The sequence below is a fragment of the Saccopteryx bilineata genome, chromosome 4, assembly GCF_036850765.1.
Source record: "Saccopteryx bilineata isolate mSacBil1 chromosome 4, mSacBil1_pri_phased_curated, whole genome shotgun sequence".
NCBI classification, from domain to species: Eukaryota; Metazoa; Chordata; class Mammalia; order Chiroptera; family Emballonuridae; genus Saccopteryx; species Saccopteryx bilineata.
Genome location: NC_089493.1, coordinates 30621684 through 30639732, shown reverse-complemented (window position 1 = coordinate 30639732; position 18049 = coordinate 30621684). Strand labels below are relative to the sequence as shown.

At 47.9% G+C, this 18049-nt stretch overlaps 1 protein-coding gene and 1 non-coding gene across 3 annotated transcripts in view; one reads left to right on the top strand and one right to left on the bottom strand.

The window, feature by feature from the left end:
- The window catches only part of MAP3K9 (mitogen-activated protein kinase kinase kinase 9), a 75693-nt gene that overhangs the window by 17387 nt on the left and 40257 nt on the right, over positions 1-18049 (bottom strand). For both annotated transcript variants that reach the window (XM_066277038.1, XM_066277037.1), the window contains exons 3-5: positions 7744-7924; positions 1422-1570; positions 313-488 (exon numbers count right to left, since the gene is read on the bottom strand). In XM_066277038.1, the coding sequence (XP_066133135.1) occupies positions 313-488; positions 1422-1570; positions 7744-7924 (506 nt within the window). The remainder of the gene's footprint in view (positions 1-312; positions 489-1421; positions 1571-7743; positions 7925-18049) is intronic.
- On the top strand, positions 9603-9719 carry LOC136337093 (small nucleolar RNA SNORA68). Its single transcript, XR_010731803.1, has one exon. It is a non-coding gene; the product is annotated as a small nucleolar RNA SNORA68 (small nucleolar RNA).

Genomic DNA, 18049 nt, shown 5'->3' with positions numbered 1-18049 from the left:
CAGGTGAGACACCATGCTGGTTCCTGCCCAGGGTGCTCTCCCTCCAGTTCAGACAATGAAGTAGATACACTCGAGAGCCTTGGACCCGTGACTCCCCCCGCTTAGTCCTGCCACATCCCCCAAAGAAAGAAAATGTCTATATCACTTTAGGTCACACCTGAGGCCTGGAGAATTCTTTCCATGCAAAGCTGGGAAGGGAAGAGCTTCCCTGTTACCGCAAATCAAGCAGGAAAGTGGTCGTGTCAGGACGTCCAGAGCCCCCGTGGAGAAGGCTCACTGATTCAGTGCATGCCTTTATCTTTTCTTTCTTACCTTTTCTTTGGCCCTGAGTTGGTCAAACATCTCCTGGATTTCATGTTTCCAGTCATCCTGCAGGCAGTGGAAGGAGTCCTTGGGCATTTCAAAGAAGCCAGATTCCTCTATGGTAGTTAGCTGGTCCAGGATATTCGTGAAGGATGGTCGTGAGTGGGGGTCAGGATTCCAGCAATCTTCGTGGGACACGTGGGCCGACAAAAAGCATGAACGGACAAGGGCACATATAAGACTTAGGATGTTAAGTGACCTCATTTATCAGAAAAGTACCTCTCATTTCTCCTTCCAGAAACACAGACTGGGATCTAGGTCCACAAATAGGGCTTAGGAAGTAAAGCACAGTGCTTTCATAAAGAGTGAATCTGGGAAGAAAATGCAACACGTCTGCACCCCATCTGATCCTGACTATTGACCTGGCATGAGAAAAGCAAGTCCAGAGAGTTCCTTTGTGGGCAGTACACTACCACAATTTATCAAGGTACCGATGATTCCAGTCCACACAACGCGTAACTGTACCATGGACCTCAGTTCCCCACAGATAAATGAGCCACCCTGCCCAACCTCAACAGGCAGTCGAGAAGGCAAGGATCAGCAGCACTGGCGTGGGAGTCAGGAAAAGGGAATTCTTCCTACTCCCAGCTCAGCCGGAACGGATAAGGTGGCCACCTGTCCAAGCTGCCTCTGCTTTGGCTTTCTCACCAAATTACAGGGTTTGACTAGATGACTTTTAGAGTTCCTTTCTTCTCAGGTATACTTTATTTCTACATGTAAGACAGTCGGAGGTCCTGAAATAAAAGCTGCTAAACCTTCTCAGTTTGTATTAAATAGTAATATAAAGAAGCACTGGGTAGCAGGCTTTAGTTACTAAGTTATGATTGTCAGCGGAGATGGCCAGAAGGGACATCTGTGACATCGATGTATCAGGGTGCTGACAACATCGATGTAACATCTTGAAGTAGCTCTTCCAATGGGCCATAGGATTCCTCCTTGAGTGACTAACACTTCCTCTCCCCTTTCGGGAACTGATACTGCAGAATTGGCCAAAATCACTCAGGCGCAGATAGGAAGGTGACCTGTCTCCGGTTTTGTTCCAGCCAGGGATCACTTACCTTCCATGAGTTTGGCAAAAGGTTCTGGGCACGTAGAAGGGATGGGAAGGGCGAGCTTGTTCATGGCCACTCCATAAGCGACTGCTAAACCATCAATTCCTCGGAAGGGCACCTCACCAGTCAGTAGCTCCCAAAGCAGCACCCCATAGCTAAGAAGAGAGAGAAAACAGAAGCCACATAATAGCCACAGGTGCAACTTCACTCAAATAGCTCACAAGGTCTCGCTGAGAAGTCCACATTCTCCACAGCACGTCGGGGGACCAACAAAACAGACATACTCATGTATGATGAAAGGGAGACCATAAGGCCCACTGGCTGAAAGCAAAAACTCTGGCATCAGACATACCTGGTTTCAAAGTCTGTTCCTCAAATTCCTCACCTGCAGGCCCTGGCCAGTTGGCTCAGTGGTAGAGTGTCGGCCTGGCGTGCAGGAGTCCCAGGTTTGATTCCCGGCCAGAGCACACAGCAGAAGTGCCCATCTGCTTCTCCACCCCTCCCCCTCTCCCTCCTCTCTGTCTCTTTCTTCCCCTCCTGCAGCCGAGGCTCCATTGGAGCAAAGTTGGCCTGGGCGCTGAGGATGGCTCTATGGCCTCTGTCTCAGGCGCTAGAATGGCTCTGGTCGGCAACAGAGCGACGTCCCAGATGGGCAGAGCATCGCCCCCTGGTGGGCGTGCCAGGTGGATCCCACTCGGGTGCATGTGGGAGTCTGACTGCCTCCCCGTTTCCAACTTCAGAAAAATACAAAAACAAACGAATTCCTCACCTGCAAAGGGCAAATAACACTAGCAGTCTCTCAAGACAGCCATGAAACTGAATGAGCCACTCAAGTGTTTACATCAGTGACCAAGGGCCACAGCTACTTTGTTGTTGTTATTATTAATGTAATAAACTGAAAGAAGGAGCAACCTCCCCAAAATACAATTTTTGTTTTAAAAAAACTTTAGTCACAAATGCATTTTTTTTCTAGCCTTTAGAAATGCAGAGTTGACCACTCAAAACAAACATTCTTTTTTTGTTGTAAAAGATTTCTGGCCCTGGCTGGTTGGCACAGTAGACAGAGTGTCAGCCTGGTGTATGGACATCCCCAATTCGATCCCCAGTCAGGGTGCCCAAGAAAAGTAACCATCTGCTTCTCATCCCCTCTCCCTCCCTCTTCTCTCTCTCTTCTCCTCCCGAAGCCACTGGCTTGACTGGTTTGAGTGTTGGCCCTGGACACTGAGGATGGCTTGGTTGGTCCAAGCACTTTGGCCTCGGGCACTAAAAATAGCTTGGTTGATTTGAGCATCGGCCTCAGACAGGGGTTGCCAGGTGGATGCTGGTCAGGGTGCATGTGAGTGTCTGTCTCTATCTTTGGATAGATTCCTGGTCCCCTCAGTGTGAGTCCTTCATGGACACCTCTGTCTAATTCAGAGGGGAAAGTTTCACCATGGTGGCCAGCACCAGAGGGACAGAGATCATCAGCTGTGAGGACTTACTTCAGAGTTCCCTCCCTACCTGCAAGTTCACATGAAAAATTTCTTTTCACAGGTCCTGGAAGTCAGAAAACGAGGAGCATAAAGCTTAGCGTAATTATTATTCTACAAATTCCCAATCAGAACAAGACAGAACTATGTAGCATTTAATCCTCCCAGGAATAAGTCAGGGTGAGGAAACACAAGAGCATGAACAGCTGGAACAGCGGCTCTCCTTGTTTTCAACATAAATCTCAAATTTTTTAATGGTCGTCAGTAGTTTACAAACAACAAGAAATCATAATAATTTAAAAAAATAATAAACCCAGTATCTATTGTATCATGGTACCTGGCATGTGCAGGGGGCTATGCCATTTACAAACATCATCTTGAATCCTTATAACAAACCTGTGAGATAAGTTTCATCGTCATTTTGCAGATGAGGAAAGCAAGTTTTAGATAGGTTCAGCAGTGTATAGAAAGGGCATACATGACTTAAGTCATGGTGGACCCTGGACCAACTTACAATTCTTTCTCTCTAGAATGCCCTTCTACCATTTCTCTGCCTGGTAAACTCTAATAGTCTATCAAGGTCTGACTCAAATATACCACCATTTACTCATTCATTTTAAACATCTACTAAATATTTCTTATGCATCAAGTTCAGTACCAGGCACTTGGATACAGGATAGAAGATACAGATCTTATCCACGAAGAGACTCGTGAGAAGAAGAGAAAACACACCAATTCCCAGATGCCGAAATGAGTCACAACATAGATGCTGTAAGAGCCCAGAGGAGGATCATCCACACCGGACCACGATGCGGCAGGGGCTGCTCACCCTGGACTCGGAGTGAAGGGACAGCCAGCGCTCCAGAAAGGGGGAGCAGCACGTTCAAGGACACGAATTTGTCTTGAAAGAAGCCCAGTGGCCTGGCCTGGCTCCAAAGAGCAGCAATGTGCCCGGGTATCTGGGGGATCCCTACAGATGGACCCTGGGAATGGCCTGGTCAGGCTCCTTGGACAATGGCTTTACCCCAGTGACCCCTCCAAATACTTTTGTTTTCTTTATGCAACTTGACAGAGAAAAGCCTGGCACATGGTTGCAAGTCATGTCTTGTCCAGACGGGGAGCTGGATTTTAGACTGAGGCTGATGGGCACGATTAGACACTTTATGAAGCCTTCCCTAACACCCCCAGGTGTTACTCAGCCTTTGGTTGGGCTGCCCCAGATTGTAGTTGTCTGTCCACCAGCCTGTGGGCTCCTAGGGGGCAGGGGCAGTATTTTTTAATCTGCTTCCTCAGGGCCCTGCTCAGGCTCTCGTACATGGTAGGCACGCAGTTAGTGAGTTGGTGGATGGGTGAGGAAGTGAGTGCATGGTGAGGTGGTTCTGCAGGGTGCAGGGGGTACCCTAGAAGTAAGCCCTGAATACCACCAAGAATGGCACTATTGTATTTCCTGCCAAACCTTTAATGGGACTTACCCCGACAGTGGTCATGCTGGGTAGCTTCTACCAAGTATCTCTAGGAACTCTCAACACTGCTGATTACATTCCTAGGTTAGTGTGACTTTCATCACCAGTGGCTGCTCTGGGCATTACTGCCCATCTCTGCCCATCTCTGCCCTAAGGAATGAAAATCCAAGGTCCCAAAGAACCCCTTTCTCCCATCCAGGCAAAGACAACTGGTGATATAACCTCCTGGAAAGAGAGTGTCTCAAAGATCCAAACACATGTCCTCTTTGTGTCCCAGTGTCCCCTCTGTGATGGTTTTCACATGGAGCCCTAGGTGACCCATGGAGACGCCTCAGGTGACCTGGATAAAACGGGAGGCAGCACGCTCACCCCCTCCCCCAACATTCAACATGGGCAGCTCTGCTCATTCCTGGCCTGCTTCTTTGCTCCTCGACATTCCATTCCCGTCGAAGGGCTCTAAAACTAAGTGAAACGGGAGGACTGCTGCTCAAGAAGCACTGAGACAGACTCGAGTCAAATGCCTGCCCTGCCACTCGAGTCAAATGCCTGCTCTGCCACTCCCCAGCTGTGTGACCCTGCAAAGCAAGTCCACGCCTCCAAACCTCAGTCCCCTCCTCTGTACAACAAAGACAGCCATCCCTGCACCTTACAGATAGCTGCAAGGAGTATGCAACACCTGCTCCTCATCCAGAAATGGCCATCTACAGCTGGCAGGCACTGTGTCCCCCTTGGAAAGAGCCTGACACGAGAAGTGGCTGTGGGAGCTGGGGGAGCCCACTGTGCCCGGACAGAGCCCTGTGGAAGGACATCGGCCTTGGAAAGAGCCTGACACGAGAAGTGTCTGTGGGAGCTGGGGGAGCCCACTGTGCCTGGACGAGCCCTGGGGAAGGACATCGGCCTTGGAAAGAACCTGACACGAGAAGTGTCTGTGGGAGCTGGGGGAGCCCACTGTGCCCGGACAGAGCCCTGGGAAAGGACATCGGCCTTGGAAAGAACCTGACACGAGAAGTGTCTGTGGGAGCTGGGGGAGCCCACTGTGCCCGGACAGAGCCCTGTGGAAGGACGTCGGCCTTCTGGCCAGAAGCCTTTCTGGGGATGACTAAACCAGCCAGTTTTCCTCTGCCAGTGTTTGTTTATTTTTGTAACAGAAGGTGGGTGATAGAAAGGAGGTCCTGGAATTCCTTTCACAGGCACAGAGCCCAGGAAGGAAACTGGAGAAATACAGGTTAGTTGGGTCTGAACCCCAGGGAGATGTGGGCAGAAGCCCACAGGTTTAGCCTACTTTGCAGCCCTCCCGAGACTGAGAAAATAGGTGAAGGGGTCCTTTCAAGACCATTTCAAAGCAGCCTGGAGGTAGCAGCTAACACATGGCCTCGGAGTCCCTCCCCCACAGAGAACGCCAGCTCCCACAATGCCACCAGCGACTCCCCAAGAACCCTCCCTCCTAACCTGAACCCTCTGGGAGTCCACCTGCTTGTCACTAATTAGCCACCTGGATCCACAGGTGCAGTAACCCTCTCCACTGTTTGGTATGGCGAAGGTGGGGGAGGTGTGTTTTATTTTTTTCGACTTGAAGAAAAGCATTGGAATGGATAGCAATCCTTCCCAACTAAAAGGCGCAGCAATTCTGCACCTGAACTGGACCAGGACTGCTTTCTGATCAACCCGTGTTATCTCTAAATTAAAGATAACCTGTTTATTAGCAATAACTGTCAACTCCAGGGCCATGCTCTGAAAGGACAGGTGGCCCCTGAATGGGCTCTTGCACTTGGCAATCAGCTGTGATCCCACATTCAGGAACCACACTGACTGTTTATTAATCTTTGGCCAGGACAACTGAACTTACTCTATGTGAAACACCGCAAATTACAAAATAACATACAATTCTTCTTGTTAACCAGACCCTCATTCAAAATGATGATGCACTTACTAACATATATGTAATACATACATTAATATTTTTACTGACAATAAATATTTATTGATAGGCTCATGCAATATTATATTTAAACAGTAGCTTAAAAAACAGAATGATCCCATTTTAAGGGACGGGTGGATGAGCATGTGAACAGGAATAAACACGCTGACATATCAACATAAGTTCTCTTTAGAAGTAGGTTGTGGCAGATCCCCAAGCCTGCTTTCAGGATCTGTGGTTTAAGGGCAAGACCTGGAGGTTAGTCTTAGAACGAGGACATTTTGGGCAAAAGTTGAAAGGTCCTGCCTTGTTCCTTCCATGATGGACAGAGCCCCGCCATGGCCTCACTCTTCCTCCTCTGCCATTTCTAACACCAGGAGAAGATCCTACATTGGGCATTTGGGTTTTCCTTTTCCACCAAGAATGTACCTGCCCAAATCACTGTAGCGGCAGCAGTCTTTGGAGTGTATGACAGTAAAACCTATTAGCATCATCCCCACATTCTCTTACAGCCAGACACTGAGCCATGTGGAAGCCACGACTTCCCAGGCTGGAGTACAGGGGTAACCTGTCACCTTTCCTTTGCACAGCAAGGTGACGCTGCTGTCTCATAGCCAGGAGTGTGCATACTCTGTAGATGCTCATCCTGTCAGTGGGGACAAGAATTTAGATCCATGTCCTTGTGACCTCTCGGGCTGACATTTACTAGGGGAACAGCTGGTCTAATCTGCAACTCTGCATTTCTGGGCACGTGCCCAGAACCTGTCTTTTCCCATATTCAACAGATAGACTAAAAAGTTCAACTGGATAACTGGAAGAAAAAAGAGAGAGAGGGAGAGAAAGAGAGAGAGAGACAGCACAGTGAATATTTCTCAGTCCAGGAGCTTCCAGTGAGGACAAGTCGAGCAGTAACAGCCACTGTTGCTAAGCAAGGCAGGTGAGCCTGGTGGAGGTCTCCGGTAGCGCGAGTGCCCTCCCCACCCTAGAGGCCCTGACGAGAGTACACACTGCCCCTGGTGGAGGTCTCTGGGGGAGCGAGCGCCCTCCCCACCCTAGAGGCCCTGACGGCAGTACACACTGCCCCTGGTGGAGGTCTCCGGGAGAGCCGGCGCCCTCCCCACCCTAGAGGCCCTGGCGGCAGTACACACTGCCCCTGGTGGAGGTCTCCGGGGGAGTGGGCGCCCTCCCCACCCTAGAGGCCCTGGCGGCAGTACACACTGCCCCTGGAATATGCCGATCTTCCCCAGGGAGCAGTCACCAACAGAGGGGCCTGCACAGTGTATACTTACTACAGCACCAGAGGGATTTCTGGTAGATGAGGAAATTGGAAACTGTCCCCCGGCAGCACGGGAATTAGTGTAGACTGCTCTGACGGGGTCTCTTAGACCTACTTGGGGTTCCTGGGAGTCTACGCAACCTCAATTCTCCAAGTCCAAAACAGACCTGGGGATCCCTGAGCCCACACCTCTGGCCCTTACCTCCACACATCGCTGCCTTTGGAAAACATGGAGGCACGAATGACTTCAGGTGCCATCCAAGCATATGTCCCTGCCGCGCTCATCTTGGTGGTTCGGTGCCACTCCCGAGCCAGGCCGAAATCAGTGATCTTCAGAATCTTGTTGCTCAGGTCTCCATTCTCCACCTTCTGGAGGACCAGGACTGGCAAGGAAGGGAACACAGAAGAGACCAGACGGTCGCATTAATCACTAGTCACAGAGCCCTCCTGCACCCGCCTGTCCTCTCCCGCAGGCACTAGGGACTGACGGATGGTAGGAGCCATCATCTCTCGAACACCAACGGTGCATCCATCTTTATCCAGAGTCTTTCCTAGGCATTCTCTCCAACCCTCCCAACAGCCTTATGAGGTGGGCACTATCGCCATCTCTGGTTGACAGAGGAACTTACGATGGGGACACTGAGTTATAGCACAGGAAATAAACTTTCCAAGGCCACCACACTAACAACCCAGGGCCAAAACTCAGGCAGCCTGACTTGGGAGCCTTCTCTCTTACCATTCCTACCATTCAGCCCATCCACACCCTGGGAAAGGAGTTGGGAGGTCCCAGCTGACCCTTCTGAGGAGGGGCTGCTTGGGCTTCCTGCCTGCCAGGGCACGCAGGGGCTGTAACCACCCGCAGGCCACAAGGAACAGAGATGCACGTTGGATTTTCAAGGTTTCAGTGTCTGAACAGTTTCCATGAACCAATTCGAATTACTCTTAAGAAAACACATTTTGGGACACAGAGGTTCCCTATAATCCAGGAACGCACCCCTACCCACTGAGAACTGGCTGACAGGAACAGAGGGCACACACATGTCCCCACCGGTGATGTTCTCTGTGAAGATGGCCCAGGAAGGACGGAACGGTGCACTGAGCTGGTTATATCCTCAGCCCTGTCTTCAGAGTTATAACACGAAAGCCACGTGGTGTGGGAGGCACCTTGGCATTCCTAGGACAGCAGATGAGGCTGCCACCTCATCCATAGGATAGTTCTGGCGAGAAGTGTGCCCATCTCCTCCAAAAGGACAAATTGATTACAGCACTGTAAACTAAGCCAAGGAACTCCGCCCAACTCCTTGGGCCGGTGGAAGGCAAGCCTCCATTTTCCCAAGTGGGATGGTATCAAAGGCCCAGGACAAACACAATCTTTTGTGGGCCAGGCACTGAGTCATGTGGGATCCAGAGTTCTGAACATAGGATTTCAGGGAAGAAGAATTCTCTCTGCCACTGGGGGGGAGGGGGCAGTTTTAGGGCAAGGGCCACAGGCAGGTCCCTAAAGTCACACAACTGTACTTTTCCTGACGAGCCCCCTGGCTCAGCAAATGTCCACTGAATTGCTACCAAAGATCTCTAAGTCCTATGAGCTCCTCAGAAAATTGTCAGTAAAGAGGGAATGCAAGCAGCCTGACCTGGGGTGGCACAGTGGATAGAGCATCGACCTGGGATGCTGAGGTGGCCAGTTCAAAACCCTGGGCTTGCCCGATCAAGGCACATGCAACAAGCAAGCAATGAACGGCTAAAGTGAAGCAACTATGAGTTGATACTTCTCGCTCCCCCCATTCCTCTCTGTAAAATCAATAAATAAAATCTTAAAAAAAAAAGGGGGGGAGAAAGAGAGAGAGAATGCAAGCAGCTACAGAGCTGGAGGCATGCAAGAAAATAGTGCCAGCCACTCCCTAGCCATAATGGACTAAGTCTCCTTCCTGCACACCCTCCCTGGCACACGCCTCCCCCTCCAAGCGTCCAGCACACTGTATGGGTCCAGGCCTCTGCATGCTTGGGCAGACTAAACAAACAAAAACCCTTTCTCCATGTCATCTAATAAAAGCCCTTCCACAAGCACCTAAGCCCAAGAACTGTTTGTCATAGCAGCAGCTTACACACAGGTGCTGGCAGCAAGCCTTTGGGGGCTGGGGCTGTGCCCCTCAAAGTGAACTGGGGGGTTCTACACTCCTGGAAATAAATCTTTCTAGATTCTTCTGTGCCTCTCTCCCCCTCTCCTCAAACAGAGGCAATGGGCACATGTGCACTCAGGTTGCTGACACTAAGCGAAGGTGACACCAGAGAAGCCCACCGCTCCCTCTGAGGAGGGGCCACCAGCTGCTGAGCCGCCTTTAAACCAAAGGTTCAGCGAGAACCCTCCCTCTTCCACAGTCAGTGGGGTGTGGTCCTGTCACCCCCAATCTCCCGGCGGCTGGCGCAGGGTGCAGTGGGGAGGAGGGTGAGGGTTTCACGGCAGGTATGGGACCAGCTGAACTTCCTCAGATGCTGTGAGGGAAGGGGAAGCAGAGAAGTTTAGGTTCTGTTACAGGAAGTGGATTTTAGCAACTCAATGGCATACTGCAGATGATTATTTAAAAATAGACTAGTCTGTTAGAGGATTTAAGAAGGAAAGCAAGGCCCTGGCCGTTTGGCTCAGTGGTAGAGTGTCGGCCTGGCGTGCAGGAGTCCCGGGTTCGATTCCCGGCCAGGGCACACAGGAGAAGCGCCCATCTGCTTCTCCACCCCTCCCCCTCTCCTTCCTCTCTGTCTCTCTCTTCCCCTCCCGCAGCCAAGGCTCCATTGGAGCAAAGATGGCCCGGGTGCTGAGGATGGCTCCTTGGCCTCTGCCTCAGGCTCTAGAGTGGCTCTGGTTGCAACAGAGCAACGCCCCAAGATGGGCAGAGCATCGCCGCCCCCTGGTGGGCGTGCCGGGTGGATCCCGGTCAGGCGCATGCGGAAGTCTGTCTGACTGCCTCCCCGTTTCCAACTTCAGAAAAACACACACAAAAAAAAAAAAAAAAAAGAAGGAGGAAAGCAGAACAACAGAGATAGGGCAAGAATCGGCCTGGAGACTGCCAGTCTGAATCTGAATTCCTACAGACAGGCAGGTCCAGCCGGTTTCACCTAGTCCCCACTGCTCCCTGCTGCCGTGCACCCCGCGGGCCTCAAACATTTATCCCAGTGGGTTGGGCCCCTGAAGTCATAGGAGTTAGAAATCCCTGGCTGAGGTGTCCTGCCCTCAGTCAAGAAGAGAAGCCATAATCAGAAGCCAGACAGTTCTGCAGATGACGAGATACTGTATATAGAAAACCCTATGATTCCACCAAAAAACTACTAGAACTGAATGATGAATTCAATAAAGTAGCAGGTTCCAAAATAAATATACAGAAATCAGTTGCATTTGCATTTTTTTTTGTATTTTTCTGAAGTGAGAAGCAAGGAGGCAGAGGGACAGACTCCCACATGCACCCGACTGGGATCCACCCGGCATGCCCACCAGGGGGCGATGCTCTGCCCAGGGGCATTGCTCCATTGCAACTGGAGCCATTCTAGGGCCTGAGGCAGAGGCCATAGAGCTATCCTCAGCACCTGGGTCAACTTTGCTCCAATGGAGCCTTGGCTGCGGGAGGGGAAGAGAGAGAGACAGAGAAAGGTGAGGGGGAGGGGTGGAGAGACAGATGGGTGCTTCTCCTGTGTGCCCTGGCTGGGAATCAAATGTGAGACTTCCAAACACCGGGCCAACGCTCTACCACTAAGCCAACTAGTCAGAGCTGTCAGTTGCATTTTTTAAAAAAGATTTTATTTATTGATTTTAGAGAGGAGAGAGAGAGAGAGAAAGATGGGACGGGAAAGGGGAAGAGGAGCAGGAAGCATCAGCCCATAGTTGCTTCTTGCATGTGCCTTGACCAGGCTAGCTTGGGGTTTGAACTGGTGACCCCAACATTCCAGGTTGATGTTCTATCCACTGAGCTCACCACAGGTAAGGCAATCAGTTGCATTTTTATAGAACAATAAGAATTATTAGAAAGGGAAACTAAGAAAAACAATCCCACTTACAATTTGCATTTAAAAAAAAATCCAAGGAATAAATTTAACCAAGGATATAAAAAATTTGTACTTAGAAAATTGTAAGACATTGAAGAAGGGAAGTAAAGAGAATACAAATAAGAGGAAGCATATACCGTGTTAATGGATAGGAAGAATTAACATCATTTAGGCCCTGGCTGGTTGGCTTAGTGAATAGAACATCGGCCTTGCATGCAGAAGTCGCAGGTTCAATCCCTGATCAAAGCACACATGAGAAGCGACCATCTACTTCTCTTCTCCTCCTCCTCCTCTCCCTTCTTTCTCTCTTCCCCTTTCACAGCCAGTGGCTAGACTGGTTAAAGCATCAGCCCTGAGCGAGGATAGCTCGGTTGGTTTGAGCATTGGCCTCAGGCACCAATCATAGCTCAGTTGATTCAAGCATCGTCCCTAGATGGGGTTGCCAGGTGAATCTCAGTCAGGATGCATGCAGGAGTCAGTCTCTCTATCCCCTCCTCTTACTTAAAGAAAAAAAATTAACATCATTAAAATATCCATACTACCCAAAACAATCTATAGATTCAAAGCAATTTCTATCAAGATACCAATGGCATATTTCACAGAACTTGAACAAATATTCCAAAAATGTATATGGAACCACAAAAGGCCGAATAGTCACATCAATCTTGAGAAAAAAGAACAAAGTTGAAGAAATCATGCTACCAGATATCAAACTACACAACATGGCCATAGTAATCAAAACAGCATGGTACTGGCATAAAAACAGAAATATAGATCAATGGAACAGAATAGAGAGCCCAGAAATAAACACACACATTTATAGTGAACTAATATTTAACAAAAGAAGCAAAAACATACAATAGGGTAAAGACAGTCTATTCAATAAATGGTGTTGAGAAAACTGGATAGTTACATGCAAAACAACAAAACTAGACCTTCTTACACTATACACGAGAATAAACTCAAAATAGATTAAAGACTTCAATGTTAGACTCAAAACCTTAAGAATCCTAGAAGAGGCCCTGGCCGGTTGGCTCAGCGGTAGAGCGCCGGCCTGGCGTGCAGAAGTCCCGGGTTCGATTCCCGGCCAGGGCACACAGGAGAAGCGCCCATCTGCTTCTCCACCCCTCCCCCTCTCCTTCCTCTCTGTCTCTCTCTTCCTCTCCCGCAGCCAAGGCTCCATTGGAGCAAAGATGGCCCAGGCGCTGGGGATGGCTCTATGGCCTCTGCCTCAGGCGCTAGACTAGCTCTGGTCACAACAGAGCGATGCCCCGGGTGGGCAGAGCATCGCCCCCTGGTGGGCATGCCGGGTAGATCCCGGTCGGGCGCATTCAGGAGTCTGTCTGACTGCTTCCCCGTTTCCGGCTTCAGAAAAATACAAAAAAAAAAAAAAAAAGAATCCTAGAAGAAAAGATAGGCAGTAAAATCTTGGACATTTCTTGTAGGAATGTTTTTTCTGATATATCTCTTTGGGCAAGGGAAAACAAAAGAAAAATAAACAAATGGAACTACATTAAACTAAAAAGCTTCTCAACAGCAAAGGAAACCATCAACAAAATGAAAAGACCTCCCACTGAATGAGAGAACATATTTGCCAATGATATATCTGATAAGGGGTTAATATCCAAAATTTATAAAAAATATATAAAACTCAACACCAAAAAACCCCAATCCAATTAGAAAATAGGCAAAGGACCTAAATAGACACTTCTCCAAAGAGGACAAAGAGATGGCCAAAAACAAGAAAAGATACTCAATGTCACTAATCATCAGAGAAATATAAATTAAAACCACAATGAGATATCACCTCACACCTGTCAAAATGGCTATCATCAATAAATCAACAAACTGCCTGAACAAGCGGTAGCGCAGGTCTCCAAACTTTTTACACAGGGGGCCAGTTCACTGTCCCTCAGACTGTTGGAGGGCCGCCACATACAGTGCTCCTCTCACTGACCACCAATGAAAGAGGTGCCCCTTCCGGAAGTGCATCAGGGGCCGAATAAATTGCCGCAGGTGGCCACATGCAGCCCATGGGCCGTAGTTTAGGGACGCCTGAATAGAGCCTTGGACTGGGATGCAGAGGACCCAGGTTCGAGACGCCGAGGTCACTATCTTGAGTGTGGGCTCATCTGGTTTGAGCAAAATTCACCAGCTTGGACCCAAGGTCACTGGCTTGAGCAAGGGGTTACTTGGTCTGCTGAAGGCCCACGGTCAAGGCACATATGAGAAAGCAATCAATGAACAACTAAGGTGTCGTAACGAAAACTTGATGATTGATGCTTCTCATCTCTCTCCGTTCCTGTCTGTCTGTCTGTCCCTGTCTATCCCTCTCTCTGACTCTGTCTCTGTAAAAATAAATAAATAAATAAATAAATAAACAAACAAACAACATGTGTTGATGAGGATGTGGAGAAAAGGGGGCCCTTCTGCACTATTGGTGGGAATGCAGATTAGTGCAGCCACTGTGGAAAGCAGTATGGAATTACCTCAAATAATTAAAAAACAAACTGCCTTATGACCCAGCTATTATTCCACTTCTGGGAAGATATTATCCAAAGAAACCTGAAACACTACTTCAAGAGAGTATATGCACCCCTACATTCATTGCAGCATTATTTATTTATAATAGCCAAGACTTGGAAGCAGCCCAAGTACCCATCAGTAGATGAGTGGATAAAAAGCTGTGGTACATTTGCACAATGGAATACTATTCAGCTGTAAAAAAGAAGGAAATCTTACCATTTGTGAGCACATGGATGAACTTGGAGAATATTATGCTAAGTGAAATAAGCTAGTTAGAGAAATACAAGTACCACATAATTACATGTGGAACTAAACAAACAAAATAGAAAAAGACTCACAGATACATGGAACAGACTGATAGCTGTCAGAGGGGAGGGAGTTTGGGGGCTGGATGAATAAAGTGAAGGGATTAAACAAAGAAAAAGAAATAAAAAGAAGCCAGCTAGTAATCCTGGCAGATGGTTACAGCCCATCATTCTTTTTATTTTTTTTTAATTTTTTGTATTTTTCTGAAGTTGGAAATGGGAAGGCAGTCAGACAGACTCCTGCATGCACCCGACCGGGATCCACCCAGCAAGCCCACCAGGGGGCGATGCTCTGCCCATCTGGGGCATCGCTCTGCCGCAATCAGAGCCATTCTAGCACCTGAGGCAGAGGCCACAGAGCCATCCTCAGCGCCCAGGCCAACTTTGCTCCAATGGAGCCTTGGCTGTGGGAGGGGAAGAGAGAGACAGAGAGGAAGGAGAGAGGGAGGGGTGGAGAAGCAGATGGGTGCTTCTCCTGTGTGCCCTGGCCAGGAATCGAACCCGGGACTCCCACACGCCAGGCCGACGCTCTACTACTGAGCCAACTGGCCAGGGCTACAGCCCATGATTCTTAACAGCAGTGTCCTGACATTCTGGCATCAACCCAGTATGTATTACTAGTAATAGCTGTGGTTTTCAAGTTTGTGAAAGCTTTATGGTTTCTTTTTCAGTTTTTAAAAATTGAGATGAAATTCACATAACAAATTAACCATTTTAAAGTGAACAAATTCAATGGTATTTAGTATGTTCACAATGTTGTACAACTACCACCTCTATCTAGATCCAAAATCATCACCCTCACAAGGAAACCCCATATCCATCAAGCAATTATTCCCCATTCTCCCTTCCTTGTAAGCCCTGGCAATCACCAATCTGATCTTTATCTCTAGGGATTTACCTATTTTGGATATTTCACTTATATGGAATCATATAATATGTGACACATATGATTACTCCACTTAGTATGCTTTCAAGATTCATCCACATTATGCATTGTATCAGTACTTCGTTCCTTTTAGTGACTGAATAACATTCCATTGTGTGAATGTACCACAATGTGTTTATCCATCCGTCCACTAAGAGACACCTGGGTTGTGTCCCTCTTTTGATTACTATGAATAGTGCTACAAACATGTGTGTACATACATTTGTTTGAGTGCCTGTTTTCAATATGTTGGGGTATATACCTAGGAGTGGAATTACTTGGTTACATGGTAATTCTATGTTTAACTTTTTGAGGAATCCCCAAACTTTTCCACAGTAGTTGAACCAGTTTACATTCCCAGCAGCAATGGGTAACAACTCCAATTTCTCCATATCCTCACCACACTTATTTTCTTTTTCCTTTTCTTTTTTTAAATAATTATCCTGGTGGCTGTGAAATGGTATCTCATTGTGGTTTTGACTTCCATTTCCCCAATGATTAATGATGCTGAGCATCCTTTCAGGTGCTTTTTTAGCCATTTGTATATCTCCTTTGGAAAAATGTCTGTTGTTTGTCTGTTTTGAATTAGAAGAATTCTTTGTATATTCTGGATACTGGACCCTTATCAAATATATGATTTGCAAATATTTTTCCCTTTCTGTAGGCTGTCTTTTCACTTAATAATGTCCTTTGATGCATAAAATTTTTTAATTTAGATGAAGTCCACTTTATCTATTTTTCTCTTCTGTTGTTCATGCTTTTGGTACACTATCAAAGAATTCATCACCAAATCCAAGATTGTGGAGATTTACCTCTATGTTTTCTTCTGAGAGTTATATGGTTTCAGCTTTGTATGTAAGTCATTCATTCATTCTTAGTTAATTTTTGTATACTGGATGAGATAGGGGTCCAACTTCATTTTTTTTTATGTGGTTAATCCAGCTATACCAATGCCATTTGTTAAAGAGGAAAGCTTTGCCTTTTAAAACAGAATGGAGCTCTGGCCAGGTACCTCAGTTGGTTAGAACAATGTCCCAATACAGCAAGGGTGTGGGTTTGATCCCTGGCCAGTACACATAGAAGAATAAACCAATGAGTGCATAAATAAATGAAACGACAAATTGATGTTTGTTTCTCTCCCTCTCCCTCTCCCTCTCCCTCTCTCTCTCTCTCTCCCCCCCCTTCCTCTCTCATTTAAAAAACAAACAAAACAAGCCCAGAATGGAGACAATATTTTCCCAAGATGCTTTCCCAGGAGGCAAAGAAAGGTTATATTCACACGCTTACTCATCTGAAGCACTGCAGTGGACCCATTCTAAGCTTCCACCACTGACAAACAGCTGCGGCAGTAACAAATTATTGTACTTTACTTCTTGGGAAATTTAAGAATGCGTTATCAAAATCTAGGATGCCGCCTGACCAGGCGGTGGTGCAGTGGATAGAGCGCCGGACTGGGATGCAGAGGACCTGGGTTCGAGACCCCGAGGTTGCCAGCTTGAGTGCGGGCTCATCTGGTTTGAGGAAAAGCCCACCAGCTTGAACCCAAGGTTGCTGCCTCCAGCAAGGATTTACTCGGTCTGCTGAAGGCCCGCGGTCAAGGCACATATGAGAAAGCAATCAATGAACAACTAAGGTGTTGCAACGCCAATGAAAAACTAATGATTGATGCTTCTCATCTCTCTCCATTCCTGTCTTTCTGTCCCTGTCTATCCCTCTCTCTGACTCACTCTCTGTCTCTGTAAAAAAAAAAATCTAGGATGCCATAAAAGAATACTGTGTAAACCTCACCTCTCATGTGGGGCAGTAGAACAAATCCCAAGAACAACTCAAAGGTCAGGACGAAGTCAGTGGGTGCCTGGCCAGAGTGAGGGGAACAGAGAGGAAAAGATGCATCTGAACTAAGAACCTAGTGATAAACCAGACAGAGGGGCTTGGTGGAGAAGGGAGAGGTCTCCAGCCTTTCAGACAAGAGTGACAAGTGGAACTGCAGTGACAAAGCCCATTTGAGGAAGCCAAGTTCAGCGGGACATAATGGGTTTAGGGTGACAGTGACAAGAGTCAGTATGGAACAGAAAAAGAGCAGATGCCTTAAATCCCAGGCTTGACACTCCACGAGATCCCAGACAAGTGTCACACACTGGGCGCCTCTATTCCTGCTTCGATTAAATGGGGACAGGGATTAAAGGCAGTATAAGAATAAACACCTGGCGGGGTGCATGACGCAGGACACTACAGCTATTATTATTACTGTCCTGATGAAGTGTCTTGTACGTAAGTGAAGCCCCTGGGACTCGGCAGCCACAGTATTGAGGTGAGAAGCCTGGCAGCCCCTGACACATAACAACCATGGAATAAGTTCTTACCATATCAATAAACAAAATGGCTGATTAAGTAATAACGATAGCTACCCATTATGGATCGCTTCCTATGTAGTAGCATGTTGCTCTTTACATGATGTATGTGAAGTGGCTGGTGTACACCGCCTTAGTTCATCTTTAAGTCAACCCTGTGAAGTAGGCAGACATCATTATCCCGAGTATCTGTGCTGAAACAGACACAGAGGGTTAGGTCAGTGAGGACAGGAATGGGATCCGAAGCCAGACCTCTCGAGCGCTGTGCCACCCAGAGGACGGAGAGAAATCCTGTGCCTCCCAGGTCTACTTCAGTTTCCACCTGATTCCTAAAACGGTCACTGATGAGTCTTCACTGCTCTCCCTTTT